The sequence below is a fragment of the Epinephelus fuscoguttatus genome, linkage group LG11 (genome assembly GCF_011397635.1).
Source record: "Epinephelus fuscoguttatus linkage group LG11, E.fuscoguttatus.final_Chr_v1".
In the NCBI taxonomy this organism is placed as follows: domain Eukaryota; kingdom Metazoa; phylum Chordata; class Actinopteri; order Perciformes; family Serranidae; genus Epinephelus; species Epinephelus fuscoguttatus.
In genome coordinates this window covers 1,487,804-1,502,809 of record NC_064762.1, presented here as the reverse complement: position 1 = coordinate 1,502,809, position 15,006 = coordinate 1,487,804, and the positions used below count along the sequence as shown (strand labels likewise).

The 15,006-nt window shown below is 43.6% G+C and overlaps 1 protein-coding gene across 10 annotated transcripts in view; it reads right to left on the bottom strand.

Moving 5' to 3' along the window:
- Positions 1-15,006, bottom strand: part of epb41l2 (erythrocyte membrane protein band 4.1 like 2) — a 92,910-nt gene that overhangs the window by 8,107 nt on the left and 69,797 nt on the right. For 4 of the 10 annotated variants that reach the window (XM_049589268.1, XM_049589266.1, XM_049589274.1 and 1 more), the window contains exons 15-19: positions 10,291-10,341; positions 10,097-10,132; positions 5,624-5,794; positions 2,594-2,662; positions 1,552-2,211 (exon numbers count right to left, since the gene is read on the bottom strand). In XM_049589268.1, the coding sequence (XP_049445225.1) occupies positions 1,552-2,211; positions 2,594-2,662; positions 5,624-5,794; positions 10,097-10,132; positions 10,291-10,341 (987 nt within the window). Of the gene's footprint in view, positions 1-1,551; positions 2,212-2,593; positions 2,663-5,623; positions 5,795-9,283; positions 9,344-10,096; positions 10,133-10,290; positions 10,342-13,516; positions 14,681-15,006 lie in introns of those variants that run through there. The other 6 variants (XM_049589269.1, XM_049589276.1, XM_049589271.1 and 3 more) reach the window with 6 other exon arrangements.

Here is a 15,006-nt window from a genome sequence, read left to right as displayed (position 1 = left end):
AAGCAAATATACACCTAAAAGCATCGTGCAGTTCCCACTTAGGCCCCATTTACTTCACAACACTAACAAACGATGCACAGTAGGAGGCATGTTGATGATGGTACGAAGTATAACGATAACACAGAAATTAAAGTATATGAATGTGGTAAATAAATCAACATAAAGACTGAAATGAAGTGTGTAGTGGATGGTAACTTGACACCAACGCCAAAACACTTGTGATGAATGAACTCCTCAGTCTGTTTAAAATGGTAGGTTCAGTATTTTTCAACCTGGACGCTATTTCTCATGTTTTGTGTCTAAATGACGAAGCGAGACAACAGTTTTTGAAACTGGTCCAGTACTGAGCAAGAGGGCCGCTTGTTTTTGCCACTGACAGGCTCAGATGTCATTATAGCTGTCTAACAAGATTATGAAAGGATCCCAACAGAGATAGAGCTCTGTGTTACAGAGTACGATTCATTTTGTTTAACCTGAAACAGCCCCAAAATTGCTACTAACAAACCCACCAGACCCCATTCAAATAATCAGTCATTTAAAATCTGTGAAAAACACTTCATTCAAAGTCGCCAGAAACAAAATAAAACTTAAAAACACTGTCTTTTTAAGTATTTCCATTGTTCCAACAATCACCAACTCTGATTTGGTTGAAATAAACCCTTAATTCATTCAGTTAGATGTGACAATTTGCTGCCTCTATACACACTTAAATGACTGTTTATTTAAATGGAGTCTGGTGGAACAGACAATGATGTTTCTCGTTAAACAGAAAGGTCTATCTCCGTAGGGATCCTTTCCATAAGTTGTCAGACACTTAAAATAATAATCTGAGCTTGTCAGTGGCAAAAATCATGGAGCCCTGATTGCCCTGATTTAAGTAAACAGTAATTTTAGCATGTATAGAGTCAACATATTCTCACATCTAACCGGGTGAATTAAGAGTTTATTTCAACTAAACCAGAGCTGGTGATTGTTGAACAGTAAGAAGATGAACCAAGGCAGTTCTGTGAGTTTTATTTTGTTTCTGTTGACTTTTAATTAACTGTGTTTTACAACAATAAAGTAATAGTAATAGAGTCCGGGACCCTTTCAATAATGTTGTCAGACACTTAAAATAACCATCCGAACCTGTCAGTGGCAAAAACGAGCACTTGCAGAGGACGTAAACTGATGATGCACAAATGCCCCCGAGTGGCTAAAGTGTAGCCTGTTTCGCCGCTGTTGGGTGCAGCGTTCTCACTACTGGACCAGTTTCCAAAACTGTTGCTCCCATTAGTCACTTAGATACAAAAACATGGGAAAAAAGGTCCAGGTTGAAACACACAGAAACGTAGCCTTTAACTGCATTTCTTTCATTTTAGGTTTAAAAGATATTTGCAGGACAAACATGAGTGTGAGGATGTACATGGGGCTTAAATATTCACACAAGCAGGAAGGAAACCGGCACTGTGGTAAGCAGGAAGAGGAAAAATAAAGGTGGGTGTTTCTACAGTTGGTAGGAGGGATCAAAGCCCCGGGGAAGCTCCGCAGTCGGCCCAGTGAAGACTTTACCTCAGAGCAACAAATAACCTGCGGCCGTGGCTCTGCTTCAACCAGAGAAGCCTCTCCGTTCATTTTAGGCTCTTCCTCTTCCTCTGCAGGGGCAACCGTGCTGGTGACGCTCTCCTCAGGCAGGGTGTGACCATTAGGAGCTTCCTCAGGTGTCACCATTGGATCATCTGTGCTTTCCTCCATCTCCCTTTCAGCTTCTTTCTTCTCCTCTGTGCTCTCCTTCTTCTCTGCCTCCTCTTTCCTGGACTCCTCTGCCTCTAGACTGGTTGCCTCTACAGGTTGGCTGATTTCAGCTGGAAGGGAAGGAGCGTCTGGAGCTGTCATGTCCTGCTCTGCCGTCTTACCCTCCTCTTTCTCCTCCTGCTCTTCCTCCTCTTCCTTCTCCTCTGGTATTTTTGTGTGGCAGATGGATACGGACACATTTGGATGGTACTCTGCTTCCTCTTCACTCTCACTCTCGGAAGAAATGCTCTCCTGCTTCGCCGCTTTCCCTTCCTCTGCTACCACTACTTCCTCTGCAACCGTCACTTCCTGCTCTCTTGTTTCCTGCTCTGCGGGTGGGCCAGCAGGGGAGCTGGCTGTGACCGTGACAAGTCCAGGTTTGGGTGCTACAGAAACCTCTTGGACGACAACGGTTTCCTCGATTTCAACTTCGGTTGTCTACACACACACATACACACGCACACATGTACACGTAGTGCACAGACACACGCAATGAGGTGCACACACATACATGACAAACGCATGGGGACAAAAAAAAAGAAGCATAACATGATCATTGAACATAAAAAAAAAACTTAATAAATGAATAGAAATCAGGACTAAAATAAGATGAAGATGGTCAACTGTGGACAAAGAGGCACAAGGATATAAGAGAGTGAGCGGAACAAGTAGGATCACAAATGAATAATCAAAGAATGGATGGCTGCAGGATGACATGTGAAGCTGCCAGGGGGGAATATGGAGGTATGAAGGAAACGATGGATGAAAAGCGTCATGAAGGGAAGGCTGGATGGATTAATAAAGAAAAAGTTAGGACCACCTTTGCAGGCTCTTTGGTATCAGAGATCGTGTTATCGGCAGCAGCTGCTTCCGTTTGGGGCGTGCTCTCCTGCGTGACAGAGAAGTTACCATGACAACCGTCAATCACACACAAGCAGTGACATCATCATTGTTAGCACTAAACGTCACCTCTGTGATACTGTGATGCTCGTTATGACAGCACAAAGGGAAAGGGCTGAGTGTTAATTGGACCTCCCTCTCTGTCTTTCATGCAAGTTAAATTCCACTCAGTATCAAGATCACTGTAGCAGGCAGGAAGAGAGACGAGATGAAGAGTTGAAAGAAGAATAGACGACAAAAAAAGATCCATGGAAGATGGATTAAAGAGAATATCCCATCAATGAACACAGACGCTCATCTTAGAAGATGAAGATAAAAGAAACATTGAAGTCAGCAGTTTCTTAGAGATTTCGATGATCACAGAAAACATGAGGCACCATAGTGACACAAGTTCACAGTCTATAAAATGTCTTGTGTGCCATTTGAGAAGATAAAGCTGAATTCACACTACATGACTTTTGCACTGTTGACACTACACAACTGTCTGTCTTGTAATCAGGAGGCTTGAAGTCACTGTGGTTTGACTGACCAATGACAGGGCGTCACACACTACAAGACCTTCAACCAGGAGGAACCCCTGATGAGTAGCCTATGTTATGTGATGCATAGGTCGACCCAACCTGGGGCCCGGTAAGTGCTTACTAGAAAATATCAAAATCAAAAAGTGACAAGGCAGCATTAGGCAAATAACTTACAGAAACATGCAACAGTCCACCTTCCACCCTATCTTCCTGTCAATCACTTTAGCCCCTTTTACACTGCTTGTTGAAGGCAGGAAATTGGTGCCATTATTCCGCCTCACAGTTCTATATAAACAGTGTGATTGCAGAATGGGGCTGAGTTGGGATGGGAGATAGTAACTACAACAAAACGACGTCTGTATATACGGGACAGCCAGCGGGACGGGATCATGGGCAGCATGGGTGTGATGTTTTAACGACAAGCTATGTGTGCAACCCACGGAAGGAGATTTACACAGTAGCTTGTATTAGTTAGCGGCTAACTCAAAGAAAAAGCACAGCTGCCAAAAAGTCAGCAAATCGGGAAATCACTAAGGTCCAAGAGCTTCTTCCCCCACAAGCAAAGGACAAGATCAGCCACCATTCAGCAGACGGTAAATGATCAATATCACTGCTGACGCATATGTTATATGTCATTATAGAGGCCGACCAGTTGTTACATGTCACGCCTCTTTTGATTACGCAAAGTCAGCACGCCATCTAAAATTACACACAGGAGCGGAATGATGTTGCCATTGTCTGGTTCTGTGTGAAAATACAAAGACACTGTAAAGAAGGGACTTCGTAGCCGCACTATAGCGCAGTCTCTGAGTATAAAGACCTTGGGAAAGCACTGCAGCTACAGCAATGCATCTCTGTCCTTTGTCTTGCACTCTTATTGGCTGCAGTTTGCCAACAAAGTCCCCAACAGATCCAGATATTAGCATGCTAGTTATCTGGGGAATATGCGCGATGCATCGAGGCACCTTTCAGCTTTGCTTTTAAGAGTTAACACAGCACTTGAGCACCAGTTTGCGAGCCCCAAGGCAATGCAGACTTATCTCTAATCTGGAGCTCTAAAAACTGTCGGCAAGTGGAAAACCAGAGCTAAAGTCTTGTAGTGTGAACCTGGCATCTTTAACAAAAGTCAACACATTATGGCTTCCCTCTGTGTTTTGATTAAGTGTTGTGCACAAACTGCTGCTTCAATACTTGCTGCTTTTTACCGTTTATTTTTTCCTGAAGGAGCTGGTAAAAACGGGTTCATGTGCATTCAATCCACACACATAATTACCATCACAAAACCAACAGAGGACATCCCAACACTCATTGCATTCACAGCTGTTAGTTGTTTTAGCTTAGATTTACCATGCCCATTATTCAGGATGAATGCCTCCTGATAGAAATTACTACCATTCATCCAGCATCCACAGCATCTCTTTAGTGCAGTGTGTGAACACATCTGGCAAACATCTTTAATTAACTGAGCCATTGCAGGACGTCTGTATTTACTTTCAACGACTGAACCGAAAGTAAACAGACTCCTAAATGTTCAGCAGCAGCACCTCGATGGCAGAGAGGGTAGCAGCTGGGGAAAAAAGAAGCCCGTGTGCAGCAGCGGCACTGCAGACAGCAGTGGAAGCAGTAGGAGTAGATGTGGTTATATCAGCATCTAGCGTTGGTTCGGGAGCACTGCAGGGAGATGCAGCTGAACAAAAGCCAGTGCCAGAGTGTCTACTGAAAAGTACAGAAGCTATCTCCTCTTCAAGGCTCTACAGCAACACACACACAAGTACATACAAACACAGGACGCAGAGAGGAAGAGAAAGATGGCATTTGAGAGACAACAGAGAGAAAAGAAATCCCAAAACACAGCATTAACACAAGACATAAAAACAGACACACAGGAAGTACAGCAGAAGTTCTACAGAGAGCAGCCATGCTTGCGTCTTTACGTCTTGTAATGATTATATAAACCAGAACAGAATGAAACAGATTTGTTTAACAGATGAGAAACGAGCAGAGCCTTGCATCGTAGAGAAAACAGAATCAAACCCCTGTACTGCTGGAAAATGCATGTGATAAAATGTGACGTAAGTCCAGCTGGAAAAGGATAAGAAAGTGGAGCAGCTCCTACAGAAGAAGAGAAACCCCACACAGTCCATGGAGCTGTGAGTGAGCTACACACAACAGATCATGAAAATACCACCACAGCAAAAGCATCAGACAGAGAGGTCTTGCACACACACACACACACACACACACACACACACACACACACACACACACACACACGTGATGACACGTCATTCTACCAAAACCACATTCTTGTTTCTTTGCAACTAATTGTGTGACACAGTTTCTGAAGCACCTGCAATTATCTGCAAAGACGGCTCACAAAAACAGCCTCATGCTTCTTTTCTGACTCAGAAACATCCAGACAGACGTACCACTTGCTGTTGCTGTTGGATACGTATCGTTGTAGCGGGAGAGGAGGTGAGACGTTTCTCCCACTGGTTGGGTTGAGGAGGAGAGGGAGGTGGCGCCTCCATAAAGGAGCGTTTAAGCTGGCTAATGCTAGCTTGGTGTTTGAGAACGTCTTCTTGGGTCTTATCATGGTCCTGATGAGGGAGGGGAGGGGAGGGGAAGACGGGGGAGGGTGGGGTAAAGAGGAAGGTGGAGAGTAAATGAGATGAGTATGGATAAATGAAGGATGAAGGGCAGAGGTGGGAAGGAGATTTGAGGGGAGAAGAGATGGAAAGGAAATAGGATGAGAGAGTGAGAAAAATGATAATGGAGGGAGGATTAGGTGTAAAAAAAAAAGGGTAAGTAAAGGATGGCAGGATGAGGTGAAATGTAATGGGAGAAGGAATATGGAAGAGAGGAAGGCAGAAGGAAAGAGGGAGGATAAAAGGAGAGAGGGGAGGAGGGAGGAAGGGGAAAATTCGGTTCAACACAGGAACATTAGTCTGTCAATCGGGAGGAAACCAAGATGGATGCCATGCCTCACTGGAGCCTTGTTTAAAGGATCTAACATCCTAAATTTTGTTAAAATATGTGTGTGTGAATTTGAGTATTTCAAAGCAGGCTGCAGTGAAACAGGGCCGCTCCATCTTGTTGGGGAGTTCTTCCTTAAAATCAGGCCAGGAGCTGTGCAGACTGCAGAACATGGAGCTGATAGTGCTGATCATGTCTTTACTTCCTCCTTCACTGGGTTCCCATGAGACTGTTTAAAGGGGACCTGTTATGCTTTTCCTTATTTCTGTCATTTATATAATGTCACAGTGTTGGGTGTTCATATCAACATGGCCACAGTTTCCAAAAATGAGGTAAATGTATGTAAAACTAACCTCTGCAGGGAAACTAGAGGCTGCAGACTGTTCTTTGTTTCCAGTGGTTTTTTCCTACTTTTGAGACAAGCTGACGTCACATCGTGATGAATTTCTTTATATGGTCATCTGCTCCAGGCACGCTTCTTTAAGCGTTTACATTACGTAGCCTACACTGCTACATTAGGCTACATGCTAACATCAGGAAAATATCTAATCTTGTGCTGATGTCATTAATGTCTCTCAGATTTTGACTCATGTTTGGTTGTGTTTAGCAGCTTTTTTGGTGATTTTTAATATTAGAAAGTGCTGCTATTCTCTGTTAAGGTGCGGACACACCAAACTAACATCAAAGAACTAGCAGCGATGAAAGCCAACTGTTGCGTCGTCTACGTCGCCTCACGTCGCCCTGTGTCAGTTGCATTTGAACACACTACACAGACTACATCCGACGGCCAAGTAGCACGTACGTTCTGCGCCTGCGTGAGAGAGAGCGGAGTGAGAGAGTGGTACATCCTGTCAGCCGAGGGGTTTCCTATCTGTGCAGCCGAGCACCGCAGCACCTCCACGGACTATTACATCCAGACGGTCCCGGTGTTTCCTCCGCAGGCTCCACTTCACTCAGCTGCCCGATAAACCCGCTGCTTCTTCCCACTTTAACCTGAATAACAAACCAGGGCTCGGTGCTCCGGTTGGATCCAAATGGAGAGCCGGGGCTAGCTCAGAGACTAGCGGAGGCTAACTGGCTGTGCTTCCCTCCGGTCATGCTGCGGCTAACGCTCCGCTAGCCGCTCCCAGCTAGCTCCGGTTTGTTATTCAGGTTAAAGTGTGAAGAAGCAGCGGGTCTGTGGGGCAGCTGAGTGAAGTGGAGCCTGAGGAGGAAGCACCGGTTAGCCCCGGTTTCACTACAGGCAGATTCACTCGCTACAGGGGCGAGGAAATAAAACCTGACTGGATGCTTAAAGAGACAGGCCTTTAAAAGAGCACTTTAGGAAGGTGAGGAAAATACTGTAAAACTTAAAATAAAAGTTAAGCCTCAGTTAATTACCCAGTCCCTTTTACTAGCCCGGTGTGGCTACACAAATAAAGGCCTGTCTCAATTAGAGGCCTGGTCTGGCTGCCAAGCAGTTTATTTATTTTTATAGAAGTTCTTCGGATGTATAAAAGCGGGTTGTTTGCAACCTCAAGTTATGTGTTCATTCCTCCATTACCCTGTAAGTTATTCATATTCCTTCAGTCTGTCAGGGTCCTCAGCTCAAAAGAATCAAAAGGGTTTTTCATAGAAATGAATCCAAGTTGTGAGAATTGTTTTAACAAGAGAAAGTGGTGTTGGTATGCTGGGTGCTGTAACTCACTCTCCCTCTGATCTGTTGGAGCTAGATCAAATGAATGATTCAGACTGGTTCAAATAAACAATTTGATTTCATTTACCATCTTTGCTGAGCAACAGTTTTGCGTGGAAGGAATTAAAGGCCTGTCCCACATACAGGCCTGTTGAGTTCAGTGATTTCAGCAAATAGCCTTGGCTGCTAATACAAGTTTTACTGTGAAGTATTTTTTGACCATTTAAGTGTGTAAACATGTTAAAGTAGAAACCTTAAATACAGTGAACATAATGAGCATAACAGGTCCCCTTTAAACACTTTTTCTTTCTCGTCTCTGCCATTTTGTGTCTTTCTGTCAGAAACATAATAGGATACAATTAAATGTAGTTTATTAATAGAGGAGGTGGATCAACATTTTCCTTGTAAATTGACTGGACCACAAATAAAGGAGAATTTTCCTCTTGAAATAAACTTATTCTGTGTGTCATAAAGAAAATATGTTTTTAGTCTTTTAGTCTTAAAATACTACAGACTAGACAGACTACACACATCAAGTGGCATCACTATCAGCCCCACGCTGCATATTGTTGTTGTTTTAGTGTGTTAACGAAACCACGCATCACTCGACGCTGGCAGCCAATCACCAGAAAACAGGAGGAGAGCTTCTCACATGTGTTAGAGAGGCAGGGTTAGTCAGGTTAGACGCAGCTGCCTGGCGATCATCAAACTCTTTCATCAATCAAGGAGAACAAGATTTTTTTTTTTTCCCAATAAAGGTCACAGAACAGCATTCAACATGCACAGAGCATGCACAAAAGTTCACACACGGCTGACGCGCCTGTTCACAAAGCAGCCATTGAGAACACTCAGCTTGGGAAATTCACTGGGACAGAAAGTCTCTACTGTACTCCAGCATAGCCAGATACACATCTGATAAATATTTGGCATTTCAGAGATGCAGCACAGGAAAACATCACGGGTTCCTTTTGGTACAAGACGTGCCCATGTTCCTGGCCACCAGACAAATCAAAGCGCACTACTCAATCTCGTCTCCACCAATTCCTGAGAGAAAGATTTGGCTCTGCTACAATACTGCTGAGTGCAACTACAGATAATTTACAACAACATCCTCAGTCACATTTCCAAGCTTGTGTGTTCCAAATGGCTGCCATGTGAAAATGAACGATCAGCACTGAAACCATTTAACACCAAAACATTTTCAATCACGCTATAAAAAAGGAAACAGCAAGAATTGAGTGTAAACTCGATATGCAAACATCCACACACATGATCACACGCAGGCATGCAACAGAGCCTGAGAGTGCGAGAGGGCAGCAGTCTTGTAACAGTAACAGTAACAGTAACAGTACAGAGGAAGTTGTAGTTCTGATGGCGTCAGAGTACACGGAAAACATGTAGTTCTTATAGTCGGCCATCAGACGACGCCAGTACCAACCTCCAACATTAAATTACTGTGCCTCACATAAATATTGTCCCCATGCACTCTCATTGGACTCTGGAAGGCAGACATACAGCAAAAAATAAAACGGAGAAAATTAATTTTAAAAATGGAAATAAATAAAATAAAATGTGTGTATTTGCTTTTAACTCTACAAAATAAATAAAAGAAAAGCTGGAAGAAAATAACCATTAAATTTAATAATAATAATAATAAATGATATATATAAGAAAAAAAAAACCCAACAAAAACGTGGTTACACAGCCAACACGTCTCAAACTGTGATGAAGGCTGGAGGATGGGTACAAGCACACATTAACATGTTGGTATTATTCATTGAATGTAATGACGCCAGCACTCGTACCCATGTTGACACAAACCCACAGCAACACCAACACACATTTACACAAAGCAACAAACCCCAGTGTGCTCTCAGCCAAACCCCAAAATACTGATAAACCACAGACATGAACCAGAAACCAAACTGAAACTGTGAAACCATTCTCCACACCAGAGCAACCCAAAGTGAGGATTTTGGGTGAAAGTGCCCGCTCAGGATCAGTTTTTAGACTCAGACCCAATCTGAAAACAAAAGGTATTAATATAGACACATCTCTAACTTTATACCATCAATGTAAATATTCTGATTTTTTATTTTGTCTGTATAAATTCCAGATTGGGTCTGTAGGAGAAACTGACTCTGTACCATGATGTTAGGGCAGCTTCACCCTATAATAGTGACACCAACAAACCAAACCAACGTGTGCCGAGCAGATGAGAGACAAATCAAACCAATAGCTGTGTGTGAACCTGAGAGGGGGCGAGCTCACTGGCTCCAGGTGACTGCTGACGGGGGTGAAGTCAGGGAGAGAGTAAGGACAGGTTAGGGTTACTGCATGTGAGCTCCACTACACCATGAAACCATTTCCATTCCACATCTAAAACCACCAGTAACCTACATTATTGTCCTGAGTATTTGCAAAGCATGCTGGGTAAAGACAGACCTGGGTGGGCGTGGCTTCAGCATCACCAGGGCTTAAGTCCACCTCCTTAACCTTCAATGTCATTGGCGATGGCAGTCATGATAAAATGAGGAAGGTTAGGGGGAACGAAGAAAGAAAAATGTGAAATGGATGATGGGAAAAGCTGGTTTCTCCCCCCATGGTGTCGGGGAGCTCTACTGGTCATGTGACCTCTGACAGCGTCTGAGAGGGTTGATAAAGGGAGGCAACAGGTGCTACTGACTGAGCTACTCGTCCTACATTAAAATAAGTTTCACAGTCTGTGTCAAAGTATATTTCCATCATATCATACATGAACATTTACGTTTTCCCTAAACAACTTTTTATGTACAGCACACTGTGTTCAGATCATGTCTAAACCCAAGTCAGATCCACCATATCCACAACAAGTACAATGCTAGCACTGCTGTAGCTCCTGTAAAGGAGTGCTACGTTTCATTCAGATGAGAAGATTATGAAAAACTATTCTCTGGTTGCTTCGATGTTTTCCACCAGTAGCCAGATTTCATTTTAGTACTGACTGCATTTACATGCACACTTATATTCCAATATTATTCCAAACTAGTCCATAGCCACTGGTAGCTTTGTCCCCTTCTACCTATGCCAGTCCTCAATGCCTATGTGCAGTTTCACATAGATTGACCACGTCAGTGAGTAGAAAAACGTGGGACAGACAGAATGACTGACTGACAGAATGACACACTGACAGTTTCCGTGATTATGTACAGCATACCATACCATGACTTAGTCATACCAAACATTAGAAACAACACCAACATTGGTCCACAGGGGGAGCCACAGCGATCGGTCGCATTTTAGCCATTTTGAAGCATTTTTCTGTTGTTATAGCGCCACCCAGTTGCCAATTAGAGTTAAATTTCTCCAGTCACCTTGAGGCGTCCTGTTCTACATATCTACCAAGTTTAGTAAAAATCCATATGGCGGTTAGGCCTAGATAAGAAATGAGCTCTCTAGCGCCCCCATTTTGTTTGATGGGGTCAATAATGGAGGGGTCCCCTCAGATCATGTGTGGTCATATGCCTACAAAGTTGCGTGGTGATGGGTGAAACCCTTGAGATGTTCTACACCTTTATGTGATGAGCCACGCCCTCCGCAATATTCATTGCCTTATAGAAGCTCAGTTTTAGGAAGTTTTCCAACTTTTGCCAAGAGGGAACTTTAGATATTGCTGCCTAGATTATGTTCACCCAGTTTCATGCAGATCGCTCAAACTTCCTAGGAAGAGATCCATTTGAAGTGTTTTTCAAAAAATTCAAAATGGTGGAAAATCTATATAAGCAGAAGTTATGGGTTCTTGAGGCAAATGTGTTCCTCATGAGGAGAGGCATCTCTGTGCAAAGTTTCATGTCTCTACCACATACGGGGCATGAGATATGCCCATTCAAAGTTTGACATTTCAATGGGTTGCTATAGCGCCCCCCTTTGGCCAATTGATGTAATATTGCTTCATTGGCATCCTCCCATGACCCTCTACCACTGTGCCAAATTTCACATGGATTGACCAAGTCAGTGAGGAGAAAAACCTGGAACACACACAGACACACACACAGAGTTTTCCTCATTATATAGTCAGATGTGACAGTATTGTGAATGTGATATAGGTCATGTAAACAACATATTCAGTTTGAATATTCCAAGACCTTAATCTGGATGTAGCGTTTTCTGATAAGACATGCCGACGTATTATTCAGGTTTTAGACACATTTTTTTCTCCTTTTGTCATTAGCCGCAATTTACTGCAAAAAAAAAAAAAAAAAAAAAAAAACACATAAAAATGCCGCAATTTTTATGTGTTTTTGAGAAAATTTGCCGCAAATTCAAGGTTTTCTTGCTGTGAGATCCTGGAGGGACTGATGAGTGTGTTTGTTAGAGTATTCTAAGGACAATGTGGCATTAAAGAGAGTGTCCCATGTCACTGAGCCAACACAAGAGGAGACAACTCCAGTTCATGAACCAGAAGTAAAAAGACGATTTTTATTTTTTATTTAATTTTTTTGGCTTAGGTGTCTGCATTATGTTTTTATGCATTTGAAGTGTGTGTCTGTGTGAGGGAGAGAATAAAAAGAAGCAAAATGACAAGCAGCTTCAGGCCTTCTGATTTTCCATATTTTGCCGTGATAAACTGCATGTTAGGGCACGTTAATGCATGTCAACAGGAATATTAGTGGAATATTCATTTTCATTAGCCGTGTAAAAGCTTAGGAGGAATTAATGTTATCATCGTTTTCATGTATTGGTCTCGTTACATACATCTTTTAATTTTAATATAATTTAATATCAAATGTCGATATGTTTCAAGGTGCTGTATCAAAGACAGAAATTCCAGTGTTGTGACAACAATATTGTCTTTTTCAGAATAAGGTCAAAAACCAGAATTGTTTGTGCATGTGAACGCAGTCAGTGTCATAGTGACTCTAGCAATGAGCAGAATATGCCAGTATTCTTTCAGCCTGTCTTTTCATCACATCTCTGATCCATCTGCGTGCACAGGAAAACGCCAAAGGCCACCACAAAAGTACAAAAGTTAAATTCTAACTCCAACTAAGCGAACAACAGACAGCGGTTGAGGAGGGAGTCCTGGACCTCAGGGATCAGGGTCAGTGTAACACTGTTGACTCTTAACATTCATTAGCTTTAATATACAAACAAAAACACTTTGAGTGCTGCAGGGTCGAGGGTTAGTTTATCTATCTGTATGTACAGTTATAACATCTAGCGTACGACTAATCCGTCTGCACCGTGAAAACAAAAAGCAGCAACTGAAAATGTCATTAAAAATAAAATCTGCTTTAGTTTAGTGAGTGTCAAACACAAAGGGGTTTCCTTTATGAGCATGAGGACTAATGTTTAGCATTTCAAAGACATCAAGCGGTTCTGCTCATCACTACATGTCATCCATTACTTCCCTAACAGTCTCTGTACAGTATTTAAATCACTTATATGCCTAAAATCTTCCCTCTATATTAACAATATAATAATATTTTCTCTATTTGTTTATCCTTTATAAACTCTTTGAGTTTTAATACTTCTTATAAATGATACAGTGGGGCTGGCAGGGTGCAGGGTGGTGCACCAAAAGAAAACACAAGGTGGTGGTGGTGGGGAGTGGGGGGAGCTGAACGTACAGTACAGACACACAGTTTACAGATTTAAACATAAAGCAGGTAAAATGAGGGGGGTGGGGGGTGGGGTGGGGGGGGGGGGTTGATTGGGTGTGTATTTATGCAGCAGGATCGCACACCTCAAGCGTCCACGTAGCGCTAGTCTGAGTGTGGTGCCTGATGCGTGGAGGTGTGTGTGTTGGCGTGAGAGGAGAGCTTAACTGACCCTCATACTGATCCTTCTCTTTGATAAACATCGGCAAAACTGCCTTACGCTGGCTGGAGACCCTGTTCTCCAGGTAACACAGGGTGAGGCCGAGGGGTGTGGCTAAAATCAGGGCTAAGACCAAGGACTGGCTCGCTGTCAGCATCACGGCTAACAGGAAGGTGACCAGCAGGCAGGGCAGCAACAGAGGGGAGGGGTTTAGGAGGTAGCGATGTATGGACGGAGCAAGGTTGGAGAAAGAGAGGGAGGAGCCAGATGGGACTGAACGGAGATACGAGGGCAGAGAGGACAGACAGGAAAAGGAAGAGACGATTTGGGAACGGGCAAGAGAAGGAAGCGGGGGCAAATGTAGTTGTGTTGGGTGCCGAACAACAGCAGGAACCAAACTGAGAGCTTTAGTGGGCAGATGGCTCTGAACAAATGCCACAGAACAAGTCAGTTTTGATGCCAAACTGTTAAGAATGTGACATAATCTGGATCTAACGATGCATTCAGAAGCAACGACTGGCAATACTGACTTGGACATGAGCTTGGACACAGTGGGAGTGAAAAAGCTCAGCTTCTTTGATAATCCTGAAAATAGTTTTGTGGGCAGACACCTGTTTCCATTCTTCCCCCACATGGAGAGGAAACACAGGATAAAAGAAACGTATTTAACCACACCCCTCAGAGAGAAGCGGCTCCACCAATTTGGCACCCCAGCTGTTGCTGTGGTTTCAGCCTGGCTGCCCTCCTCCACCCCGTACGCCTCCGAGCTGCATGTTTGGGAGCTTGTGATCGGGGAGGAGGCTGGAGAGCTTTGTGCGAGGTGTTCAAGGTCAGCCGGCTGCTGATCGGAGAACAGACACAAGGTGTTTGAGGGAAGGGCCCACAGCGCGTGTGAAGCGCTCGTGTCATCGTTGAGGTCGTCGTCTTCGGAAATGTCTGACAGGCCGTGGTCGAGCTCGGAGATAGTGTCGAGGGAAGGGGGGATGGAGGAGAGGGAGGATGATGAGGAGAAGGAGAGAGGGAACATGAAGATTGACTGATGGAGGTGGATCGCAGGAGAGAAGAGCACACACGAGGAGAGAAGAAGAAGGAAAAGGAGGGACACGAAAACACAGGTGACAGAGTGGGTGGCAAAAGAAAGGAGAGACGTGCACATCCACAAAGTGAAGCAGCAAGCAGTGAGGAAGTTAAACAAGTTCAACATAAAACAAACGACGCAATGTGCATTAAAAACACATCATTTCATTTTGTCATGAAATGATGACGAACATGACGGCATGCCAGAGGGAAGTGATAAAACCAAAACAGTGTGTGAATGAACAAGGAGAGAGGGAAAGAGACAGTACATTAGTCAGTGAACAA